The sequence below is a fragment of the Mustela erminea genome, chromosome 9 (assembly GCF_009829155.1).
Source record: "Mustela erminea isolate mMusErm1 chromosome 9, mMusErm1.Pri, whole genome shotgun sequence".
NCBI classification, from domain to species: domain Eukaryota; kingdom Metazoa; phylum Chordata; class Mammalia; order Carnivora; family Mustelidae; genus Mustela; species Mustela erminea.
Window position 1 is genome coordinate 73,595,036 of NC_045622.1, and position 26,175 is coordinate 73,621,210.

The 26,175-nt window shown below is 48.1% G+C and overlaps 1 protein-coding gene across 12 annotated transcripts in view; it reads left to right on the forward strand.

Annotated features, from left to right (window-relative positions):
* Nucleotides 1-26,175, forward strand: part of NAV2 (neuron navigator 2) — a 397,127-nt gene that overhangs the window by 329,774 nt on the left and 41,178 nt on the right. For 8 of the 12 annotated variants that reach the window (XM_032357750.1, XM_032357752.1, XM_032357751.1 and 5 more), the window contains 9 exons: nt 2,567-3,034; nt 3,682-3,747; nt 5,174-5,218; nt 7,838-7,998; nt 9,598-9,786; nt 16,580-16,632; nt 20,391-20,414; nt 20,530-20,604; nt 26,058-26,141. In XM_032357750.1, the coding sequence (XP_032213641.1) occupies nt 2,567-3,034; nt 3,682-3,747; nt 5,174-5,218; nt 7,838-7,998; nt 9,598-9,786; nt 16,580-16,632; nt 20,391-20,414; nt 20,530-20,604; nt 26,058-26,141 (1,165 nt within the window). The remainder of the gene's footprint in view (nt 1-2,566; nt 3,035-3,681; nt 3,748-5,173; nt 5,219-7,837; nt 7,999-9,597; nt 9,787-16,579; nt 16,633-20,390; nt 20,415-20,529; nt 20,605-26,057; nt 26,142-26,175) is intronic. The other 4 variants (XM_032357753.1, XM_032357756.1, XM_032357758.1 and 1 more) reach the window with 2 other exon arrangements.

Sequence of the window (26,175 nt, forward strand, 5' to 3'; positions counted from 1 at the left end):
GCTACCATCCAAGATGAGATCTTAATACACCCCTAGACCCCAGGTGGGCATATGAGGAGAAGGCAAAGGATCTTTTTTCCACCCTTGTCTTACTAATTCTGTGGCTGAGATTCTACATCATTATGCCAGACCGTGAGCTCAGCCAGATCCTTCTCTCAGCTAGCCCAGTATCCTCCCCCTCCACCACACACATACTTTTTTATACTGCATGCTTAATTCCAAATTTGTTTCTGAAATTCTAGCTTTCTTAAAAAAAAAAAAAAAAAGACAAAAAAAAACCTTTTAAAGCAGAAGTGTTTCTGAAAAAGAGAAATTGATTTCTTATTCCCTTAAAAAGGCATTTTCCCACATTTCCACACCGAATGGAAATTTTGTATATGAAAACAGTGTTTTTTTTTAAGCAGTTCCTTTTTAAATGTGTACCGCTTTTGGTGGCTCGTATCATCTCATCCTTCTCTCTGCTGAACCGTCCTCAAACTGGAACGGCATAGGACGGAGCTTATCTTACCATTCCCAGGAAATGGCTTATCCTAGGAAAGAGACGTCTAAGTCCCGGATAGAAAATTAAGTAGTGAAAAATAAAAACTATGTGCACCTATTTGGGGATGAATAGGAATGTTTGAAAAGACTTCAGAAGAAGCCTGCCACGGGAAAAGTGTGGTGAAGCAGTTCACTGTTCTTTGTCTAGACTTGATTATTAGAATTTCAGTAATGATTGTTTTTTCAGGGGAAGGTCCTATCGGGCTGCTCTTTGTTGTTCTAACAGATTGCCTTGTAAATGAAAATATCCTCTGCTTCTTGCCTCAAGTAGTATATGTAATATTCGCTCTTTGGTATTATAGATTTCCTTTAGTAACTACAAAGGTATTTTACTGGACCCTTAGGCTACTGTTACAGAATACTTGAAAATGCATGCAGATTCTGAGGCTCGACACTGAACAACTTTCAGCCAAATCCTGTTAATTACATTTTTTCTAAATCATTAGGAGGTGTTCTCAATTTCCTCTTTGTGCCTTAGTGCAGAGAAGAGAAATCTCAGATCCAGTGATAGCGCTCTTCAGATGATGGGAGGGACCAACAGACAAAAAAGCCTGGGCTTTTTCTGCATAGTTACATGGAGGAGAATTAGGGGCAACAAGCAACAAAGAAGATGCATAGGATTTTGGTTTTTTAGTGATTGAAAGGGCTTGAGTGGAGTGAGTTACCCTTAGAAGTAGGGAGCTTCCTGTTACTGGAAGTACATAAGCACACCAAAGCCGAGATTCTACCAGAGGATATCTCATTCTTTGGTTGTCGCCAGGCAAAAAAGTATTTTCTTTTTTTTTTTTTTAAATAAAGATTTTATTTATTTATTTGACAGAGGGAGAGAGATCACAAGTAGGCAGAGAGGCAGGCAGAGAGGGAAGGGGAATCAGGCTCCCTGCTGAGCAGAGAGCCCAATGCGGGACTCGATCCCAGGACCCTGAGATCATGATCTGAGCCGAAGGCAGACACTTAACCCACTGCGCCACCCAGGTGCCCCCAAAAAGTATTTTCTAATCTGTTACCAGATACCATAGTGAAGATTAGTTATGTGTGCGTATGTTTGTTTTTACGATAATTGGGATTTGTAAGGACTCCCGGGAGAGAACAAAGATGAGACTCCTATCACGGAGTCGCTGGGTGCAAGGCGACCTGCCTGTCTTTACCTGCCTCTCAAGATAGGTCGTGGTTTTGTCCCTGCAGAGATGCACATTCCAGCAGGGTTTGGTGGATGGAATGACTTGCATTGCTAGAGCATGTCTCCATCCTTGGACTTTAACAGTGTTCTGCCATTCTTCACAGAGAGTCCTGTTGCCAAATGAAGAGAGAGACCCATGGGCCATTCCCTGTTTTTCTGGCAGTACACTTCCGGTCATCAGCGGGGGAATGACATGGAATGACATGTCTGTCCCCAAGACCCAGGGCATCTGCTCTTACATCTCATGCCCCGGCAACATTTCTGTGTAGATCCTTGGGTAGGACTAGCCTACCATCTTTCAGATGGGCCATCACTTGAGGAGAAATCCGGGAAGATACTTTTCCCAGCACCCACCCCCCCCGCATCCAGATCTAGACTCGTCTTCTTGATCAGTTCATGTCATTCTTAGAGACCAAACAACCGAAACCTTTGGAACTGAACTGAGTACCTCCTTTGTGCCTGGGGTCTCAAATACAAAGATGATGAAGATAGATCTTTTCCTCTAGATGTTTCGGGGCTGGGGCAATTTTCTAGTTACCCTATTTATGGAAATGAAGGGAAGCAAGATCTGGGACCACCATGGCTAGGCCTATTGAAAATTATTCCACGTGGCCCTAAGGGTCTCGGCTACAGCCTCGAACTTGAAGCTGGAGCCTTGTGAGACACTGGTGTCTGGGCCCCTGCATGGCTTCCTTTCCCAGCAGGAGCACCATTAGCCATTTCAGTAGCAATGACTGTGCCCCTCCCCAGGAGTCTTAGCGCTCCTGTACTTGTGCCCCACCGTTAACAGCTCGGCACCCCTCGTGGCTGGCTGTTCAACCTGCACAACCCTTTGTCTCTTCACAGACTCTTTGGTGGGAAGCCTACCAAGCAAGTGCCCATTGCCACAGCAGACACCATGAAAAACTCAGTGGTGATCTCCAATCCTCATGCCACCTCGGCCCAGCAAGGTAACTTAGAGTCCCCCTCGGGCAGTGGCGTCCTGAGCAGCGGAAGCAGCAGTCCTCTCTACAGCAAAAATCTGGATATCAACCAGTCTCCTCTAGCCTCCAGCCCCAGCTCAGCCCACTCGGGCCCTTCCAACAGCCTCACCTGGGGCACCAATGCCAGCAGCTCGTCCGCGCTCAGCAAGGACGGCCTGGGCTTCCAGTCGGTCAGCAGCCTCCATACCAGCTGCGAGTCCATTGACATCTCCCTCAGCAGCGGAGGGGGGCTGAGTCACAATTCCTCCACGGGCCTCATCACCTCCTCTAAGGACGACTCCCTGACTCCCTTCGTCAGAACCAACAGCGTGAAGACCACGCTGTCGGAGAGGTTGGTGCCGTGCGCCTGTAGCTCTTGGAGAGACACCCTCCCGCAAGTCAAAGGGTTTATGTTAGGAATCCCAAATGTTAGTTCCCCTTTGCCTGGGAGAGTGTGCTCTTTCTAACCACTGCTGTCTTTTCCGTGGGGAGGCCAGGCTGGGATGGAATTCAGCTCGGCTCTCCTTCCTGTTACCTTTTCCATCGCGGTTATTCTCCGTGCTTGGAGCTGCTGGCGGCGACGGAGGGGGGGCTGCAGATTTAATGCTCCCGTTGGACATGGCATTCCTCCTTGGAGGTCCTTCCATTTTATCCTGTTCGTTCATCAGCTGCTCGTCCCCCCCACCCTTGTCATTGTGCAGGCAGAGCGGGTGGCAGGAGACGTTTCTAGGCAGTGGGGTGGACTTGGTGGGTGTCACGGCAGGCACCCTCCTATTACAGGGCTGCCAGCCAGAGTGATCGAGACACTCAAAGCAGCCTCAGAGCCCCGGATTCCACTGCAGCGTGCTGTGTGTTCTTGTTCTCCACGTAGGCCAGAATGCCGGGATGCGCGCTGGGAATGAGGAAAAAAAAATGTCTAATCATTGTGTGTGTCCGACCCCTCCCCTTTCTTCCCATCTAATGTTCCTTCTCTTATTTTCTACCTGCCTGGACTTCTAGCCCTCTCTCTTCCCCTGCTGCTAGCCCTAAGTTCTGCAGAAGTACTCTGCCCAGGAAACAGGACAGGTAATGACATTGTAGGCCTGGGAGCCCACCGAGCCTCCAGGTTCCTCTGCCCATCCGTGTCAAGCCAGACGTCTTGTGTGAGGCTGTTGGCCTGAGGCTGCCGCTTGTGTTCGTGGCTCTGCTGTACGCTGTGACCCCAGACATGCCAGGGAGGGTCTGCTCCGCTGTCCACCCCAGCCCTAGAAGCGGTGGAGTTGAGCCAGCCCGTCCCCCCCAGCTTGGGAAGGAAGCTCAGCCGCTGGAACTGGGGCTTGAACTGGGGCTTGAACTGGGGCGGCAGACGCCCTCCCTTGCATCTCTGCCCTCCTGTGGCATGCTCCTGCTTCCCAGCCCCCTACCCTTTCTTCCCTCTCTCCCCCATCCCCCTCCCAGCCCAGAACTGATCTCCCACCCACTGTGCGGCGGAGCCCTCACCTTTGTCTCCCCTGCCCCTACTCCCCACGCAGCTGGCTCCCTTCCCTTCCAGAAAATCCTTTCCTGCTATTTGGCTGGTGCGTCTCGCAGGCTGTTGTGTTCTGTTCTGTGTGCCTGTTTCCTGGAATGATCGTGAAAAAGAGGACATGGAGGGGTGAGGCTCTGCGAACTTAGAGGCTCGCTTGCCCCTAGCTGCCCTGTGGGTGGGCCTCAGAGGTGGATACTGACCTCCAGTTTGTGGGGGAGCCTCAGCTTGGCCAAATACAACAACCAGATGTTGTTTCGTGGTAGGAAAAAAAAAAATTAATGAGAATCCCCTTCACCCCATCCGTGGCAAAAACTTTGTTTTTGTCAGACTGAACAGACCAAGCCTTTAAAACCTTGTTCTTTGGAAATCCAAATGCCTTGACTTTATCCGCAGGCAAGTTGAAACCTGCCCGCACTCGGGCCCAGGGCTGCTCACCAAGCTACACCAAACTAAGAGGGACCTGGAATTCATATTGTTCCAGGTGAATTCCAAATATGCAGACTGCTGGCCTCTTGACACCCTCCAGCAAGTCCCTTCTCTCACATGGAGTCATCGTCAATGGCATTTGGGGAGGGTCAGACGCAGGGGTGCTGGCATCTCTCTCTCCAAGAAGCAGGGGTGCTGGTGCAAGCCTGGGTGACTGGGCAGCAGCAGGTGTGGGCTCTGCTTCGACCTGGGGCAGCCCCTGAGTTTTGCTTTGCATCTGGGACAAAAGAGGAAGTTTGGGGTCCAATAGATGTCTCGGGCCTCCTGGTGCCTCGGGGTGTGCGCTGGGGTCGGCCAGGCCAGGCCCAGGATCAGGTGTCTCTTGTTTTCCGTGGATGTGGATGTCTTGCATGTGCCGCTGGATAGAAGGGAGCGCTCCGTGGTGCCGTGAATCTCTTGCTCCAGATCTCTGGCCCCCCTTTAGCCTCTCCCTCCTTCCCTTGCCTGCTTTCCCTGTGCTTCTCTGAAGTTCTCATTTTTGTTTTAACTTTCCTACAGTGACCCGCACCTTGATAGGAACACTTTGCCTAAAAAAGGACTCAGGTATCTGCGCTTCCTCCTTCCCTCCGTACCATCTGGTGTGGCTTTGGGGCTTGGCTGCGTGACCCTCATGGCTGGGGGAGGGCTGAGGGCTGGGCTGGACTGGGGTCCCCGCTTTGGCCACCGCAGCAGGACCCTCTGAAGCGGGGGCTCCCCGGGCACCCTCTCATTCTCATCTCTCCATCTGTCGGCTTTTTTGCTTGGGCAGAGGCTGTGCTTTTTCAGGCTTATTTTGGCGAAAGCCATCTCATGAGGAACACCCCTTGGCAAGCCCAGAGAGCAGCGACAGCCTCTCCTGGGACCACGGGGTTCCCTCAGGGAGCCCTTCACCCTGACCGTTCTGCTCACGGCTGTCTTCCAAAAGAAAGGACGTGACTTATGGCACGTTGGTTAGCCAGGACATGGCAAAGAAGAGAAACAAAGCTCCCTAAGTTGGAAAAGATTCAACTTCGGGGGCCATAGAAAATTACTAAAGCCGGGGGCTTTGTCTTTCCTATAAGTATCTCGTTGAAAATTGTGTCTGTTTTCGGTGCCCAACAAGACAACGGGTGTGATGATTGGCTTTGGTATAAAGAAAAGACTACCGGGAAGGAATGTCCTTTCATTCATCGTTACGTCGTGGATCGTTTTTGGTGCAAGTCCTGGTTAAGCAAGATGCCGGAAGTCACCGTTGCTCACGCCAGCTCCTTCCCTTTGCCAACCAGAGGGACTCCAGTTCTAGCGCCTGCCCCACGGTGCTACTGTCTGACGGTTGCCGCTGTCATTTCCTGAACACCTCGTTCTTCGTAGCATTTGCTTCACACCGCACTAGGCATTAAGTGCTTTCGCAAAAAAAAAAAAAAAAAAAAAAATGGAACTCGGAATGAAATGTTTCATTGCTGTCATGTATGTCTGTGGTTAATACTCTGCAGCTCTTAAGGCTGAGAGCATTTTGAGCAATAATGGGAGGTAGGTATCAAGGCTGCCTTTCCGTAGGGACTCGAGGAAAGCCAATTCTGAGAATCTAAGAATAAGAGTATTGAAAATGCCCCAACAGACGTTCTGCGGGAGGAAGTTCAGCACTGTGGCCATAGAGGGAGGGGTTGGCAAAGGCCTTTTGTGCTTCACGGTTTTCTTCGTGCCTCTGAGGGCTTCAGACTAATAATACTCAGTTCATGCCACTCCCAAGATGAGTTTGACATTGAGTCCCTACTCTTGCCTCTAAAGTGTAATTATCTAGGAAGCTAATCCCTCTAAAGAATAACATTTTTAAATTTAAATATATATATATATATATATATATTTCCCCCCCCAGTGGATCTATTCTATCAAAATGATGTAGCTTTAAGTTTTTTTTTTTTTAAGATTTTTATTTATTTGACACAGAGAGAGAAATCACAGGTAGGCAGAGAGGCAGGCAGAAAGAGAGGAGGAAGCAGGCTCCCTGCTGAGCAGAGAGCCCGACCCAGGGCTCGATCCCAGGACCCTGAGATCATGACCTGAGCCGAAGGCAGAGGCTTTAACCCACTGAGCCACCCAGGCACCCCTAAGTTGTTTTTTTTAATTTCAGAATAGAGATACATGCTAGGCTATCTTCATGCAATTGGTGGGACCCAGAAAATTGTATGTCCATCACCTACAGCAGATACACTCTGCCTGCCCCTCCTAGCTCCTCCCACCCCCCACATTCACGCACAATGCCAAGATACCACAACTCTTCTTCTCGAGTCCAGAGAGTCCCTCTGGTTCCATAATCAGTAGTCAGCCCACAGTAATCTGTGTTTAAGTCCAGAGGTACTCTGGCCACAGGGCACTTCCGAAATTTGAGATGCTGCCTGTGGGCATGATGAGAAGAGCATGGATTTTGGAATCAGATGTAAAATGGATGAAATGTCACCACGTGATACGAGGCAGGCCCTCCCCTTCTTGCCGTGTAAAATGGGGATAGTAGCCTCTGCATGGCCGGGTGGGTGGGAGGTGTTGGCGAGATGCCTGTGCAGGCACCCGGCACAATGGGGACCTTGAGTACACCATTGCCAGACCTGTTATGTAATAAGTGAGGAGCTGGGTCCCGGGACGTCTGTGGCACCCAGTGATTTGGGGTTCCTGTTACGGAGACTTACCGAGGCTTCGTTGCAGCGGACACAAGTGTCAGTGTCGTCACGCCTTCTGTCACGTCTGGTTTCTGATACGCTGGGACTCGCGGCCACTTACATGCGCCCGAGAATGCGGCTGCCATGAGCTATCGAATTAAAACTCCCTCGAAGCTCTGACAGCAGCTCCTTCTGCTGCTCCAGCTCTGTCAAGGTGGGGGCTTTGAAATGACACTATCGTGAATCAACATGTTACAGATACGCCCAGGGACGGCTCCTTTGAGCATTTACGGATCTTGCTCCCTTTATCCTCCGCACTAAAAAGAATTGCAGTTTTCCCCAAAGGCAGCCAAGTAGCAAAAAAAGGTTTGGAGAAACTTCATAAGTTTCAGGATATGTAGTGATGTGATTTTTTTTTTTTTTTTAAACATCATCTTTGGCTCTGTGTTTTGTTTTGTTTTTTTTTCCATCTATTTATCATCAGCTCCCCGGAGTTCATGTTCATAAGTCTCGTTCACAGTTAATCCCAGCATAATTTCTGTCTATCCAGGTACACTCCCACCTCCCAGCTTCGCACCCAAGAAGACGCAAAAGAATGGTTACGGTCCCACTCTGCAGGAGGCCTGCAGGACCCCGCTGCCAATTCCCCTTTCTCCTCTGGCTCTAGCGTCACGTCTCCCTCGGGAACGAGATTCAACTTCTCCCAGCTTGGTGAGTAGCCACTGACAGTTAGCTGTGGCAATCAGCCCTGGGGGACAGAGGTTAATCTTATATTTTGAAAGAGGCCTGTGGTCATTGCCAAGTGGTCAAGCCCTCCATGTTCATGAGCCCTCCGCAATGGAACTTGATTATAGGGAAGTAATAGCAAAAGAGAAAGAAGAGAAAAGGTTTGGGTACTCTTATCAGTATTTATATGGTTGGTGTAGGTAGGGTTATAGTAAAGAGCAAACCATTCTACTTTTTTTTTTTTTTAAGATTACTTTATTATTATTTATTTATTTGACAGATCACAAGTAGGCAGAGATATAGGAGGAAGCAGGCTCCCCACTGAGCAGAGAGCCCAATATAGGGCTCGATCCCAAGACCCTGGGATCATGACCTGAGCCGAAGGCAGAGGCTTTAACCCACTGAGCCACCTAGGTGCCCTAACCATTCTACTTTTGAGGAAAATGAATTGTTTCTAAGACCTCTGAAGACATAGGTTTCTATCTAAAAAGTTGTAGTATACCCTGTGTCTGGTCCTCTGCATGGCTCTATTAAGCTGGAAAATAAAGATCGGGTTTTGAGTGAACACATACTCTTGGAAATGCCTACTCCTGACATAATGCTTTGACTGGCAGAGTGGGGAGAGGAGAAGAATTTGTAAGACAGCCCCTGCTGACATGTTAATGGATTCTTTTTCAGAGAGACAAACACACCCACACAGACTCGTAATCAGGGTAAGAGAACAATCCAAAGCTTTATATGAAACTGTAAAAACCGACAATGATCAGGTAGCAGGTATTATATATAGTTAGGAAAAGGGAAGATCCGTCCTGGCTAGATTTACCAGGAAGAATGGGAGCTGAGCCCTAAAAGACTGATGGAGGGAAAATCCTGCCCACTCTCATCTTGCTCTTTAGAAGGGAGGCCTTTTCTGATTACTGCGGATAATAAACACGGCTTCTTTAAGGACAGGTGTGGCTTATCATCAAGTAAGACTTCACTTTTCCCTTTTAATTAACAGGGAGATACTTTGGAAATACTGTATGTTATTGACATGGACAGGACTTTAATAAAAAAAAGCCTGTTGGGGCCAAGGTGGAGGGGAGATGCCCCTTTGCCCTGAAGCTCTCTAGGCGCCATTACAAGCACGCCCCATTGGAGGCAGTGAGGCCTGTGTTCATGTTGTTCTTTCCCAGCCGTCACTCTTTGAGGCAGGAGTTTCTTGTCATGCACAAATGCTTCCCATCTGATCAAAAGCCCGGTTGGACTATTTTGGGCTTTGGCTTTAGAGGGAGTTGTTCCAGATGAGCCCAGGGAGTAATTAGCTCATGCCTGGAAGGTGACACTGGCTTGTCGGAACGTGCCAAGTTGGAAAGCTGAGGCCCAGAGACTTGCTTTGGAAATGACCCACCTTTCCTCCCTTATTTTTAGCTCTCCGTGTTTTATTTAAATGTGGATGTGATATCCTTCTAGAAAACAGACTAGGGAGGGAAGTCGGCAGGGACAGATATGGCCGATACTCATCAGTCTCCTCGTCATCCCCATCTAGGACTTGAAGAGAGACATGAATTTCCCACCTTTCAGTCCCCTTCCTTTCTTTTCCAGCGAGTCCCACCACTGTTACTCAGATGAGCTTGTCCAACCCAACCATGCTGAGGACCCACAGCCTCTCCAATGCCGATGGGCAGTATGACCCGTACACTGATAGCCGATTCCGGAATAGCTCCGTGTCCCTGGACGAGAAGAGCAGAACCATGAGCCGCTCGGGCTCCTTCCGGGATGGATTTGAAGAAGGCAAGCATGGAGGGTTATCATCTCAGGTCCTGCGTTGTGGTGAATGGCCCTCCATACCGCATTCACGAGTGGAGAGCCCACATGGAAGTGCTCCCAGCTCTCTCTCTCACTCTGGGGGTTGGGGCTGGGGAACTCTGAGTAGAGGGGTCTTGTTGTTCATTCACCTCATGGGGGGGCGGGGGAGAAGCTGCTGAAGAAACTCGAGTGAACTTGGAGCGGACCGTGTTCTACTCTAGGCTTCTCCCTCTTGGACTCGGGCCACAACTTCTTGGCATGAGCCTCCATCTTGAGGTTCAGCTGCCGGCTCACCATCTTGGCAGACTGAGTTTCTGGAGAGTTAGTTCATTTCCCTGGGCTAACGTACCCGTGTAGCTCCGGGGGCCTGTGGGCAGCCGGCCTCTCGACTCCACTCCAGAATTTTCTATTTCTCAAGCACATTTTTTTTTAACTTTATTCAGTGACACCCTTTTCCTTCAGGTATGCTCTTTTCCTTCTTTGCTCATTAACTGTGAATATTTGGGGTCGGATTTTTATGTTTTGTTCATTTTAATCAGAATGTTGGGAGAAAGTAGCTCTGGGCATTGTTGCCAGCGTCTTCCTAACTTGGTTCATCTCTCTTTCCCTTTGTTCCTTCAGCTCAGGGTGGGAGCTAGAGAAGAAAGCAGTCAAAACCCTGTGGAGGGACAGCCCCACCCCCAAAAAGCTTCCCGAAGATGGGAATGATAGGATATTGGAGTCAGTACTCATTGACTAGTAATTAAAACTATGGAGTAACACTACCAGGGTTTGCGTTCCGGCTCCCCCGCTTTGGTAGATGATCCAAGAGGACGAGTTGCTTTACCTCCCTGTGCCTCTGTTGTTTGTTTTTTTTTTTTTTTTTTACTGACAAAATGAGAATGATAATAGTACCTAGCTCATGGAATTATGAGAATTCAATGGTAGATATAAATGTTCACCCGGTAATGTCATTACATGTCCTAGCCTGTAGACTCAGCGTCAGCAGTGAGGTCCTGGCAGCTGGGACTCCCCAGCCAGGGGATGGGGACTCTCAGAGCAATTGGAGCCCAGGCTATGGCCATAGCCCTCGTTGTGCCTTTTTTGCCAGTGACAGATGAGAATGCCGGAGAATGTCGAGGGGGTCATGGGTGCTTCCCTCTGGCCCCAGCCCCTGTGAGAGTGAGAAAATAGTAGCACAGCCACCTCCTGGGAGGAGAGAACAAACTTGTCTTATTTTTGTTTTTTTAAAGACTTTATTTATTTGAGAGAGAGGGAGAGAGAGCACAAGCAGGGGGAATGGCAGGCAGGGGGAGAAGCAGGCTCCCCGCTGAGCAGAGAGCCCTATGTGGGACTCAATCCTGGGACTTGAGAATCATGACCTGAGCCGAAGGCAGATGCTTAACTGACTGAGCCACCCAGGTGCCCCTAAACTTGTCTTGTTTAAAGAAATCCCTAAACAAACTGAGAGGGAAAGAAACAGAATAAAGTCTTCTACTGTTGTCCAGTGTACTTGCTTAGAGAAAGAGTAAAGGGTTTAGTTACGGGGCACTTGCCCTCTGGTCCATCTTCCTAGCAGCGTCCCTCCCTTCACCCTGATTTACGTGTCCCCTGTACCGGGTGGGCACAGTGAGCAAGTCTGCAAATCCATGTATGGGCACCTGCTGGGACAGAGGATCGAGGAGGGGTAGAGCCGAAGTTACCCAGAGTGTTCTGCTGGATTTAAGAGCTAGAAGTGCATGCTTTAACAACCCGGGTCCCTCAGAGCGACGCGCAGGTTGACCCGAAGGTAAAGGCGTAGGCAGCTGGTCTTGAACTTTTTCCTACTCCATGTGCTAGCCAACCATGGCCACAGAACATTCCCCAGCCCTCCTTGTGACGACTCACATATGGAGCACGTCCTGGGCCACATTCATCTTCTGTGTCGTGTGTGTGCCTGAGTGAACTGTGTTCAGGACCTAGATTTGTCCAAACAAGCACACTTCGCCTCATAAAGATCCGGGGCCATTACAGTCTCATCGTCAGAGAACTTTCCTTTATTCCATCTGGAATCAAGCTGTCAGGCAGCACCACTGTGGGATATCTGGGATGTCAAAGTGACATTGATAAAAAATGCTTGCCCACAAGCAGTGTCTAGACTTTTGTAAACCCTAATGATTCATGGTGACGTGGACTGAAGGGCAGAGGTAAAAATCAGGTTTGGTGGGAAGGGGGTAGGGACTGCTGTCGATATACACGATGAGCGCATACCATTTTCATCTTTTGGGGAATTTTGCATCGAATTGCTTTTACTCCTTCCAGGGCTATTACATTACAAAGACAAGACAGAGCTCATGCAGTTAGATGCTTTTCATTCCATTGGGTGAAAGCTGTTCTTCCCATTTTGAATTTATAAATCCCAGAGTTGGAGAAACAGGGGGAAAATTTTACAACTCATGTTTGGACAAGACAGAACCCCTGTGTGAGAGTCAGTTAGGTACGTCATATACCAGAAAGCAGGAGAGAAATTGAAGAAGAATTAGCACAAAGACGTGGGGGAGGTTTCTGTGGGATTTAATTAGCACTTTCCATTTTGAAGGAAGTGGGAGTCATAAATATGTAGATTAGGTACAGCCATGGCCCAGATGCAACCTTTCAAAGTTATTTCAGGTAAATTAATTTTCATCAGATGCATTATGCAATCTTAAAGTCAACTTTAATAGCGTACGTTTAGGGAGATGCTTGAGGCATTTTGAAAATGGATGTCTTTGCCCGGGGACTTTACCAGTCATCCCTAATTGCTAGAGCAATCTTAAGCAGTTCGTATGGAATCCATAGGAACAGAGCAGCTTCTTAATAAATAAATATTTTTTTTGCAACTCACTTGGGTTTCTAGCACCTGAGTTGTACCTGTGATTGAAATCCTGGCACATCTGCTGCTAGACTTGGAGAAAGGACTTGATACTGCTCAGCCTATTTCCTGTTCACTAAAAGGTAGAAAATAATTGTGCCTGCTTCAGAGGATTGAAGTGAAGATTAGGTGAGATAAATCCACAGAAAGCATCTCATGCAAAATGACTTCCAAAGAGGTTTATAGTCAGTGTTCAAGCAAATGGTAGCCATTGTTGTAATTGTCAGGTTTTGTTTTCTCCTTCTCCCCAAGGGCCATTATCCCTGTTTTGTTTATGGCAAAATTGAGGCTGGAGAAATGCCTTGGGGACTGTGTGCAGCCAGGACTCGGTGCCAAACTCTGGATTTTCAGCCCTCTGTTTTCCTGTTCATTCCTACCTTGACATCTGACTCTGCCTAGGTCGCAGCTGGGCTTTCTTACCTCTGTGAGGCAGACTGGTCCTTCATCAGTGTGTTTTCTGTTTTCAGTTCTGCTTCCTTTGCTGGTTTCAGAGGGTGGTCCATCAGCCATCAGAACCGTGCATCCTTCTCACTGGTAGCACCTCTGAGAGTATCAGCAGTGGAGTAAGAACTAGCCTATGTGCCTCCAAGCCTGTCTCTGCTCCTAACAGGCTGTGTGTTCTTGGCCATATCGCTTAGCCTCTCTGGGTCTTAATTTACTCTGTTGTGTGTTAGCAGTGGGAACTCCTGCCCTGTCTGGGACTATTACCTACAAATTCTCACTTCAAAGGTAGTACACTTGAGAAAGTGCTTTGGTAAGTACGAAGCTGGAGATATATGCTAGATGCATCGGGGCCTTTGGTTGCTTTGTTGGCTAGAAGATGCCCAATTGTTTCATTCTGTCTAGAGCATGTACGTATCACCACCTGTACTTTGGGCAGGGGTGAATCGTGTTTTTCTCAAACATGCAGTTGTTTGCTCATTTGGTGCCAGCTTTGCGTCTATGTGGATTGGATGAGTGGCTGGGGAAACCATTCTAAAACAAACCAAAAGGCTTTACCAAAAAAACAAAAAATGAAAACAAAAACAAAAAACAACCATCAGAAACTCCTAAATCAGGTCTCTCACTTTTTTTTTTTTTTTAAGATTTTATTTATTTATTTGACACAGAGAGAGAGATCACAAGTAGGCAGAGAGGCAGGCAGAGAGAGAGGAGGGGAGCAGGCTCCCTGCTGAGCAGAGAGCCTGATCCTGGGCTCCATCCCAGGACCCTAGATCATGATCTGAGCCGAAGGCAGAGGCTTACCCCTCTGAGCCACCCAGGTGCCCCCTAAATCAGGTCTCTTAAGGGCAAAACAGTCTCCATACTTCTGGTCAGCAGATCCTGTTCCTGAATGCTGGGTGACCTTACACAGACCAGTTAACCTTACCGGGTTTCGGATTCCTCGGGTGCAGAGATGGCCTAGACAAGTGTCTGTGGTTCTTCGTAGATTCAAAATTTTATTTTATTTATTTATTTAAAAGATTTATTTATTTATTTGATAGCAGGCAGAGAGAGAGCAGGCTCCCCACTGAGCAGAGAGCCCGATGTGGGACTCGATCCCAGGACCCTGGGATCATGACCCGAGCCAAAGGCAGAGGCTTTAAGCCACTGAGCCACCCAGGTACCCCACATAGCTTCAGAATTTTAAAGATATAGGTATAGGGCAGAAAATGCATGGTGTGATTATGCCATTCTGGCTTTGTAAGTCTTGTGTGCCTTTTGCTGTCCAGAAGTATCCAAAACACATAACCCAGGCTCTGATTTGGTTCAGCTCTTTTGGAGCAAGGCCCACTGCAATGGTTCAGGCAAGCCACATTCAGTTTGGAGCTGACTCTGGAAATCAAGGAGTCTTTCTTTGGACCTCGGCCTTGCTGTTGCTATTTACCTAGTGAGAGGAGTTAATTACAGGGAAGAATTATCTCCATAGGAGCCTGCCAGTTGTGCTCTTCACTGGCGGCCCCAGGCCTGCACTGGGGTATTGCTGAGGGCAGTGTCTCTAACTCTGTGCATATGAGCTGGAGAGATAGAAGAGACCAACTTCCATTTTCCAGCAGATTAGTCCCACATGACAGCCCTGTGCTGGCTGAGCAGGTGGTGTGATGGAAAGATGTGGGGCCGGATGAAAGAAAAGCTAGAGGGTGGCTACATGTTACTCATGTCTCTTCCCCCATTTGGCCTCCAGTATAATCTGCCCCGACTGCCTGTCTCATGGGGCTAGAGTACCTTAACCCCTTTAGAACATTAGACCACTCATTTGGGGCACGAGAGGCGTCTGCTGGTGTGTCTACGTATGAACACTGGAAGCCATTATTGGCCTTTTATGCCATAAACTGATTTCTTATGGGGCAAGGGCCAGAAAAGTCATGGATGGCAGAGGAACGGAGGAAAAGATCTCAAACCCTAGTGTTCCTAAGGAAAGTGGGTGTGAGTGATGGTGTAGCCATAACCTCAGAAGAGCAGGCACCTTCCAGGAGAGAGGAGGGCCGGACAGACAAGTCAAGAACTGTGTGGGTTCAGAGGGGGAGGGAGTGTATCCAGTGCAGGCAGGCAGGGAACGGAGGGAAGCCTTCATGGAGAGGCGTTGTTTGAGCTGAGCCCAGTGATTTGGACAGGCAGAAATGAAAAGCATCCAAAACAAAGGGAACCGTACAGGCAGACACTCTGGGGAGGCCAAGTGCTAGGCGGGGCGCGCTCGAGAGAAAAGTACAGGGTTCTGAATGGGATGGGAGCCCATAAAGGAAGAGCAGGAGGTCGGGAGGTTTATGGGAAGACAGTGTGGAGGCACCTGGGTGGTGGGCTAAGCTATTCGTCAGGTATCTCCTGGGCAAGTAGCTTCTGCCCAAAGCTGATCCAAGTTGAGTTCACTTCTTGGGTGGTAAGGGCAAGCCTTTTAGTGCACGTGGAAAGTTATTCCCAAGCCTCCCACTCTCAGACCACAGAGGATAGCTAGTGTGGGGGTAGAGCATTCGACTTGTGGTCAGGAAAGCTGTGCCCAATTAAACATCTCTGATGTCTCCACAGGCATATTTTTTGTCTCTCAAAAAGTTGTCGAGAGATTACTAAGAAAATGTCATTAAAGCATCTGGTTCCCAGAAAGAGAAGTGCGTTAGAATACTTAGTCCTAGAAAAGACTATGATTTAAACTTACAGAGAAATAATAAAATAACTCCACTGGCTGGGGGCAGGAAGGGGCACAAAGTGGGTATGAAGATGGATCTGAGTCCAAAGAACCAATCAGAGACAGAAAAGAGGACACCACTTGATTGTCCTTTTGTACATGTGGTAGAAATCAAAAGAAGAATGTCTTCTTCAGTAGATAATGTTTTCTGAGCAAGTGTTCTACCACATGGTCTTCTAGAATGAGTTGACTATGGCCAACAGCCAGCCTCCTGTGTTCATGATAATGGGCTCATCTTCGTGCATACACAAGTGGCAGAAGCTAGCAGGGTAGACAACATGTATGCAGCACAGTCTCATCCCTAGAGGAATCCATGAGAGAAAAGTCATGGGTGGCAGAAGAATGGAATGAGAGAGAAGGAAAGGAGTAAAATGTGCTGGGATAGAAAAGGTTACAGGTTGCCTGTGGGTAATAGAATTATGAGTCGTGTGGGTTGTGGCAGTGAATATGTTTTAACACTTCTCCACACTTGAACATTTTTACTTAGTAACCAGGTATTATTTTCATGGGGGAAAAAATTATGGAGAGGTTGTAGGGGGGCAAAGGGGGGAAAGGAAAAGAGACTCCTTTCGGAAATATTCCTTGACTCTGACCTATTGCCAAACCAGGAAAAGATGGGTCAAGGTGAGATGAAGTTACCTGGTAGAGTCCCATAGTGCTGAGTTTCTCCTCCTGTCTCCCTCTTTGGCTCCATAGTTGCCAGCTGTGCAATTTACCTTTTCTCTTTTCTTCTCTTTTTTTTTTAATAGTTCACGGATCCTCGCTGTCCTTGGTTTCCAGCACGTCATCAATTTATTCTACAGTGAGTATAAATCAATGCTATGTGGCTATGACTGTGAGAACTGGGGCTCCTTTCTCCTGTGTGTCAAGAATAAAATATAAAATAAAATTGTTTCTCCTAGAGAAAGTATCTCCATTGTAAGGGGCCTGATTCATCAGGGAGTAAGATTTGAAATTGACAAAAGCTATGAATTGTAATGTCTCAACCAGTAAATCAGGAACTGACTCCTTTGTTACAGTGGCATTGCGCTTTGGGTGGGAACTAGTTAGAACGTGTGAGAAGCCTTGGCCGCCTGCTGGTAGCCTTAGGAAAGAAAGGCCTTGAACAACTTCTGTCTGCCTCAGTTTCTTTATCTGTCAAGCAGAGAGAATAGCTGCCCTTAGCTTGCAGAGCTTGTGGATTTACTGTTGGGAAGATGACATTGACCTACAACGTATATTCCTTAATGACAAGGACTTTTTCCGTTTTTATTCCTAGTGTCTGGAACAAAGCCAAGCACGTAGTAGGTGTTCAAAAAATAGGCTTGAATATGAGGAAGTGGAGATGCAACATGAGGGGTTAAGGGGGTAGGAGAAGAATAAATGAAACAAGATGGGATCGGGAGGGAGACAAACCATAAGTGACTCTTAATCTCACAAAACAAACTGAGGGTTGCCGGGGGGGAGGGGGGTTGGGAGAGGGGGGTGGGATTATGGACATTGGGGAGGGTATGTGCTATAGTGAATGCTGTGAAGTGTGTAAACCTGGCGATTCACAGACCTGTACCCCATGGGGGAACAAATACATGTTTATGAAAAATTTAAAAAAAAAAAAAACAGGCTTGAATGAGATAAGAAAACGCCCGTGAAGTACTGAGGACAGTGCACACAGCCCAGAGCCGGCACTGGCTGTCGTCGGTGTTGGCCAGCTTCAGTGCGTGCTCTGCTGAGCAAATCCGCATAGAATCCAGTATGGTTCTGGATTTGTTCGGGGGTGCTCGCTTTTTTTTTATAGCTATGTGTGTAGCTATGTGCATAACTGTTTATCTTAGAAACCTTACTTTGGGAATTCCTATAGGAAAAAAATCATTTCATTAATTGAGAATTGGAAATTCTTTAGCTCTTCATTCCATGGAGGACAGATGTTTTAGTAATTCACTTTTTGGTAGTGCCGGGTTCCTGGGCTATGTGTAGGTAGCAGGACAAACTGTATATGGCCCCTTAGAAGCGAAAGGCCATCCAGAATCCAGCGAGAGAGACTAGGGCCTGACTCTTCTTTCGTAGGCCTGTAGCAAGCAAACAGACTTCAGGGATTGCTGACATGGTCTGACTTGAATGACCTTGAAATGATCTCTTCTGCTCCTACCCACCTTGCCCTCTACCTCCAGAACACCTCCTTCCTCAGCCAGACTTCTGGTCTGAAGTGTCGTCACAGAACCCTCACTTTTTCATTTCTTAGAGATCACTGAAGCCGTTGTCGACGAAGAAAACGTAGAGATGACTTTCTGTCAGCTAGCCCATATGTTAAGTCCTTTCTTCAAGAGGGAAAATTGGTGACATGGGTGCCAAGATGGTACTTTCAAACCTAGATTTACTTCTTGGACAGGGTTTACTGGCCCTCAGTCTGTGCCGGGCTCTAGGCTAAGCTTTTCCAGGCTGCTTTTGAGAACAGGGGCCCAAACCTAGAGACAAATGGGCAGAATGACAGATGGTGGCAGAGGTATGGAGAAGGAGTGTTAGACCCATGGATGTAAGTGTTTAGAAGTAGGGCTCGTCCTACTTGGATGGTTCAGCCTGCTTACAGACCGCCACTAGCCTCCCAAATGTTAGAATGCCATGACATTCTCACCATTAACTTTCTCCTTTGGATCAGACTCAGAAGTTCAGGGGCCCGATTTGGGGAAGGCCTCCGTGAGAATGTAGCTGTAGTAAAAGAAGGAAAATGTTCTTGTTAAGATCATAGACTCTAGAGCCAGACTACCATGGGTCCAATCTCAGCTCTGCATCTTAACAGCTGGGACCATGGGCAAATTAGTCAACCTCCCCGTGCCTCAGTTTCCTCATCTGCAAAATGTGAGTGAATAGTATTAGTACCTGCTCAGGAGGTTGTTACGAGGATTAAATGAATAATGAAAGGAAAGGGATTAGAAGAGTGGCATGTGGTAAGCATTCAATAAATGCCACCTACTATAGGAGGTGAGGGACTTGGCGGTCACGGTCACCCTTGTACCCCGGCTTCTTAACATAGTGCCTGACACATAGTAGGAAATCCATAAATTTTGATAGGTGGTTGTAGTGGACCTGAAGAGATGGAACACCTAGATGGGCAAAGAGGGATAGATGAATATTCCCAGAGAGGGAAGAGGGAGCCCAGGAACTCTCCCAATGTTCTCCCGAAAACATTTCTTAAATGAGATTGTCCAGCTGTGTGATGTCAGGCAAGGTCTGACCTCTCTGTGCCTCAGAAAGAATACGGACCTACTCTGTAGGGCTGTTGCGAGGATTAAGTGGTTTGGCCCCAGTATTCCTCAAAACCAGTTGTTGTTGTTGTTAGAGGCCAGCTGGAGGGAGGGCCCCCCTGGGCAGCATCAGGAGTCTGGGCAGTGGGGTAGGGAGCAGGGGGAGAAGGGAACGCGGGCAGGAACCACCTCCCACCTGCCACAGCTGGTGGGTGTAGGGTCTGGGGGTGGGGGCGGTAATGAATCACATTCTGAGCTCATGGAGAAGTAGACACCAGGGTCAGATGCTGATTTTTTAAAGTGATGGGTTTGTCACTAGTAGCTGATAGGATTGATTGGATTGGACCAATCCAGTTGGTCTAGGACCCAAGGATAACACAGAGTCTTTACTGATCTTCACCTGCCTGTCTGGCTCCCAAGTCACTGCCCCACCCCCAGGGAAGCGTGAATGGAGGGATGGACGGAAGGTAGGAATCCTTCCAACATTGCCCAGAATGTGGGGGTGTCTTTTTTTATGGGCACCAGGAGAACCGCAAGAGACGGAAAGAAAGGTTCCCCTTGTTGTCGGTTCCCCCTATGGAAGGAGAGGGGGTAGCCTTGTAGTCCCTGGCTGGCAGGTGTCTGAGTCACCACAGACACAGCCCCAGGATGGGAGACTCTCCCAGTAAGAGGGCCCCCAGGCTGCATGCATACCCCCCAGAGTCACAGCTAACTGGGGGCCGTGAGATGGGGCAGCGGAAAGATCCACACAACCTGGGGAGTCAGTTGGCTGGCTGCTGGGGGCTCCCAGCCTCCCTCACTTGGGAGGCCTTCCTGCTGCTCCTGGGCCAGCGCCTCAGACAGAAGAGAGGGAGGGGTCAAACCGGCGGTTAACCCATGGGCAGTCCTCCCGCTAGGAGCGCCCAGTCATGTTACAAATTCAGATGAATGACTGGTGATTCTTTAGTGTACGTTGTCCCCAGTGTGGCCTGGGATGTTTTTGAACCTGTACATTTATTTGCTAAATTAGGGCATGTGCCCCTGGTTTATCCCTTTTTGTCACGCCTTCTCCAGAGCACCTCACCGAATCATCTCCACACGGGAGCAGGGGTCTCCTCACAGCCAAAATAATTGCAGTGTTGTTCTCCTCCTTCCTAATTTCTTATAATCATATGCTCTTCCTATTTGGCCTTTCTCATTGGTCAAATTAACCGAACCAGTTTATCCAGAAAAATACACCAGGAAAGAAACTCCTAACTCTTAGGGACTGCTGTAAGCATCCAAATCGGGTGTTCCCCACAGACTGCATTGCCCCATTCTTTGTCCCTCCGCTGGTCTAATTTCCCTTATGATTTCCTTACAGCCCGAAGAAAAGTGCCAGTCGGAGGTAAGGATCGGTTTGCCGGTTGCATTCCCTCCTTTGCTATTACCCACTGCTTCGCCCCGCTCAACCTGGGAACGGGCTCTTAAAGCAAGTAACTCTGTCCCTTGCCAACCTTTAGATTCGCAAACTGCGGCGGGAGCTGGATGCCTCGCAGGAGAAGGTTTCAGCTTTGACCACGCAGCTGACCGCAAATGTGAGTACAGATACAGGGTGGTAGCCATGGGAGGGAGGCAGCCCCTGCTCCCTTCCGACTGGCCCTGAGTACCGTGGGAGCAGTCCCGTGGGAGCAGTACCATGGCTTTAGCCTTGGGAGCGTCCACTCTGGCTCTGAGCGGCTCTGGGCTCCAGTCAGCATCTTTGAGCCTCTGAGCCTGCATTGGCTCACCTGTGCAATGGTGATGGTAAGCATCTGCTCTCTGGGTTGTCACGTGGTCAGTACTGGAATACGTTAAGGGCTCAGAGATGTTCGTTTCCCTTTTCTTCCTCTTTCTGAAACTTTTCATCTTCAGGCGGGAAAAAAATAAAAGAAATCTAAGGCTCCAAATAAATAGCTGACTGTTCTATAATTATAATACCCACAATTACGTGTTCAGGAAATGCTGCCAGCTAGCATTGAATTCAACAACTGTTTTAGTGCCAACTGTGCCTCGGGCACCATGGCTTCAACAGCAAAGCAGGCACAGTCACTGTCCTCTTCTTGTGCTTTCTCTGGTGCCGCAGAGACAGAACTGTTTAGCTATGACATGATAACTGTTCAGAGAGAGAGATAGAGGGAGAAGGTTGTGGGAATGTGTAAGGAGGATCACCTAGCTCAGTCTCGTGGTGGGGGAGGGGGGAAGTCAGGAAAGGCTTCCTGGAGGAAGTGGCATCTGGGGGATGCTGAGTAGGAGAGGATGCACGGGAAAGCAGCATTCTCACTAGTGTGCAAAATGTATTTGTGCAGAAGCCCAGCATGAAGATCTTAGCGCATTTATAAACTGTAAGTAGCTCAGTGTATAATTAGAATCGATGGCTTGGATATGAGGAAGAGGGGAGGGGAGGTGAGGTAAGGCATCAAAGAAAATCTAGGGGCAGGTCCGTCACATACCATGGAGGCTCTCAGCTCTTAGGCGGACAGTTCGGGCTAAAGGAAGAAGAGCTTCATTGGTGTGTATGTGTGTTGTTGTTGTTTTAAGATTTTATTTATTTATTTGACAGAGAGACATCACAAGTAGGCAGAGAGAGAGGGGGAAGCAGACTCCCTGCTGAGCAGAGAGCCCCATGTGGGGCTCGATCCCGGGACCCAGAGATCATGACCTGAGCCAAAGGCAGAGGCTTTAACCCAATGACCGCCCCCCACCCCCGCTGCCCCATTGGTGTGTTTTAAGCAGAGCAGCGAGGCAGTTTGGTTTGCTCTTCATGAAGCTTCCTGACTGTGGCGTGGTTATAAGATCAGAGAGTCAGAGTGAAAGCAGAGACTTCAGGTCTGCAAAGTAGCCCCACTGCAGAGCTGTGGGCCGGTGAGGGTTGCCCTTCAGAGGTCGGAGCCTGAGGTTTGGAAGGTGCGGAGATGCCCCTGAGGCAGGGTATCCTGCCTGGAGCACACGGTCTGGTCTGAGACTACAAACACCTGTGTGTGAACCTGTCCCAAAGCAGCCTGCACGACCCCATAATATGCTGTTAGAGTGAAGGGCGACTTCAAAAGCCTGTCTTTTCTGGACCAGGAAGCTGAGTCCATCAATACTCCAATGAATCCTTTACCTGCGGTTCTTGCCCAGGTCGTTCCTGCTGAAGCCTGAGCCAATGGAAGGAAACCATTTCTCTTTAAAGTCTGTGCGCAGAGTACCTTGTGGAGTACTTGACATTAATGACAAGCTCAATAACTCGTAGCTTCTCTCACTGTTCATGCTCCTGAGTTCTCTCACATTTCTGGGAGTCTTTGCATTATTTTCTCACCCTCCCACATCAGGCCACTACGTGTTTCGTTATCCGTCTTCTCTCTGCTGCTTCCATCGTCGGTAGCAGAACATCAGAAATTGCTGGGAGATCTGAATTTTGAAGCTTACTAGGTCTTTTTTTTTTTTTAAAGATTTTATTTATTTATTTGACAGAGAGAGACATAGCGAGAGAGGGAACACAAGCAGGAGGAGTCGGAGAGGGAGAAGCAGGCTTCCCACAGAGCAGGGAGCCTGATGCAGGGCTTGATCCCAGGACCCTGGGGTCATGACCTGAGCCAAAGACAGATGCTTAATGACTGAGCCACCTAGGCACACCTGGGTCTTATTTAAAAAAAAAAAAAAAAAAAAAAAAAAAATCCTGGATGTATTCTTCTATGAATAGTCTTCATCCGGGTACCATTTGAATCCAGACCAACCCCAGACCCAATGAGCCAATCTGGATATAATCCAAATGTGAGGTTTGACAGCAACCCCCATCCCAAGTGATTTGGAGCTACTCCCCTAGTTAAGAATTCCTGGCATCCATTGGTGACCTTTTACTCAAAACCTAGTTTCATTAGTTTACTTATCAAAAAACTTGGGTTCCTTCCTCCAGTGACCTTGTGCTGCCCAAAGGATCTTAACACTGGGCCATTTGGAACTCTACTCTCTGCTCCAGAAGAGTCCGAGGGAGATCCCTTGCATTGTTATTATTCCAAAAGTATGATTTGCTCCTCACCAAAGCCACTGAGTCCAGTATTGTTTGAAAGTAAATATTTAGTCTTACCACACACCACCGGCCACGCTAATGTGTTTTATTGTCTGCCATCTTTCTCACAGGCCAAGCTGTGTTTGTTTTTCTAGGACAAACTACTCAAAGCCACCTTCTCTGGGTGTTTTTATACCATTCATGTTTGTTTTTCTGGGAATGTGAGAAGGGCACTTGGTAAGAAGTCTGCTGTGCGGCTCTGAAATAGGCTCCAAACAGCCTCTCAGCCCGTGTTTTCACAGTTGCTGATGACCCGAAGTTAGTCCTTTCTCTAGAAAGCAAAATGCAAACCTCTGGTTCTTCAGAGCAAACATGGCTTCTTCTTGAGTTTGCAAAAACACTTTCTTAATAGCAGCCTTCTTGGGGTCAGGTTTTTGTTTTTGAGGGAATAGAAAGTATGAGTGCCCACAAACAGAATCCTGGGTGGCAATCAAAGAATTGAAATAAATGGAAATTTGGTCGTTTAAATTTGACCTTGGCGTTCCTTTGAAATGCAAGGTTAGCAGTAATTCATTTCAACATCCTGGCCCTGGCCCTGTTTCCTTCATCCACTATGTAAACTGTCTTGAATTGATTGGCTTTGGTTCTGCCTTATTCTCCTGGGCAAACTAAACAAAGGCATATCTCTTGATTTTAAAATGCAACAGCATTTTCTCAATTTTTAATAGGGAAAGAGCATGCAATCAGAAAGAAACTGGGCAGTCCACTTAACATTTCTATTACAAGAGGTCCTGCTCCCTGCTAACTCCTACAGCTGTTGGAAAAAAGACCCAACATGCTAGAACATCTCTAGTTCATGCTAGAGATGCCTTATCCTCAGCTGTTTCAGTTAGATGAAGTCTAGTGACAGAGGCCTCTGACTCACTTCTCTGATCCCTCCTCTTTAAATTGAAATGTCCGCTGACCCTCCTCATGACCCGGGACAATGTCCCACCTGTCCCCTGGTTGTTCCCTCACTTTGATTCTTCACTGAGTGCATCAGTCTTCTCTTCCTCTAGAATATTATGGACCCCATGATCAGATCTTACTTCTCTCTCCTCCCAGGAGTCACAGTCGCTCTGCTAGCTCTTCTTTTTCTCCTGTATTTGCCCACTCCTCTCCCACCACCTTTTCCCAATCTGTCCCCACCTGTGTTTTCATTCTGTCTTTTGTCACTTCATCCATCCCAAACCTCTTCCTTTCCTTTCCCCACAGTGTCTGTTTATTCCTATGTTTATGGACCTGTGTTCACCTATATTGTTTCACTTAATGCTCACAACAACCCTGGGAGGAAAGTAGATACTGCACCCATTTTATAGACGGAGAAATTGGGGCACCTGGGTGGCTCAGTGGGTGAAGCGTCTGCCTTCGGCTCAGGTCATGATCCTGGGGTCCTGGGATCGAGCCCCGCGTTGGGCTCTCTGCTCATCAGGGAGCCTGCTTCTCCTCTCTCTCTCTACCTGCCTCTCTGCCTACTTGTGATCTCTGTCAAATAAATAAAATCTTAAAAAAAAAAAAGTTTTATAGATGGAGAAACTGCTGCCAATAGGATTAGCTCTCTTGTCCGTTCCTTATTCTTGGTTTTAACCATATTATCAGGACCCTCAGTCAACCAACCAATATATCGTGGCCTGTTCTGGAGGAAGGAAGAGCCTTTGTGTTAGGACACGAGGTTGCATCTTGTCCTTGAAGAGGGTTGAAGAGAAAGGGGCAGACAAAAGCATCTCATTTCTCAACTCTTAATATACGTGTTTTTTTCCCTACATTTTTAACATCTCTGCAAATGAAATGCATATTTTAATTAGAATTGGCAGCATTTCTCAGGATGTCTTAGTACCATATGAAATAGTGGTGTGTCTGATGTCATGTTCTAACAGGTATATAAAATTATGGAAGTGGGGCACCTGGGTGGTTCAGTTGTTAAGCATCTGCCTTCAGCTCAGGTCATGATCCCAGAGTCCTGGGATCGAGGCCTGCATCGGCCTCCCTGCTCATGGGGGAGCCTGCTTCTCCCTCTCCCTCTGCCCCTGCTCCAGCATGTACTCTCTCCCTCACTTGCTCACTCTCAAAAAAAAAAAAAAAAAAAAAAAGTATGGAGGGGCCTTGGGAGAAGACTGTAACTCCTTGGAGGAACAGGGGAAGGTTTCTCCAAGGAGGGAGCAGATGGGCCTTTCCGTGGCTTTTTATTAACCGGGATTAGAATAAACAAAATAGCCCAACCACTGTGTTCACCCATTCTGCAAACGTGCCCAATGTGAGCCTCTCCTGTGAGCTTGGCACTTGGAGAGCAAAGCTCACGGGAGCAGAGGAGGAAGACAGGAGGCAGTAGTTGCTGGAGTACACGCGTCCTTAACTGTGACACCAACATGCATGTAGACCAATAGTCCATGTGCTTTCAAGAGTAACCATGAGAGAACCAGCCCATCTGGGGGTGTCATGAAGACACGAGCTGAGATCTCTTGAGAAGGATATATAAAAACCAGACAGGGGGCGCCTGGGTGGCTCAGTGGGTTAAGCCGCTGCCTTCGGCTCAGGTCATGATCTCAGGGTGCTGGGATCGAGTCCCGCATCGGGCTCTCTGCTCAGCGGGAAGCCTGCTTCCCTCTGTCTCTCTCTGCCTGCCTCTCCATCTACTTGTGATTTCTCTCTGTCAAATAAATAAATAAATAAAATCTTTAAAAAAAAAAAAAAGGAAGAAAAAAAAACCAGACAGGAAGACAGTGGGGGAAGAGCACTGTAGGCAGAGGGGAAAGTAGGTACAAAGGACCTAAGGTGGGAAGAAGCACAGGGTCTTTAAGGACACAATGAGCTGGAGTGACTAGATCTCAAAAAGGTGGAAAGTGGGGCTCCAGGGGCTGAAGAATTAGACGGGAGCTAACTCATGGGGCTCCGGTGAGGATTTCAGCCCTGAAGACCCAACACCCCCTGGGCCCTCTTGCCTTGCGAGGCAGTCTAACTGAGGCTGTGTCTTTCCTTCTCCAGGCCCATCTGGTGGCAGCCTTTGAACAGAGTCTTGGGAACATGACCATCAGGCTCCAGAGTCTGACCATGACGGCTGAGCAAAAGGTAAAGGCCTCCCCTCCCTGCTTAGAACTGACAG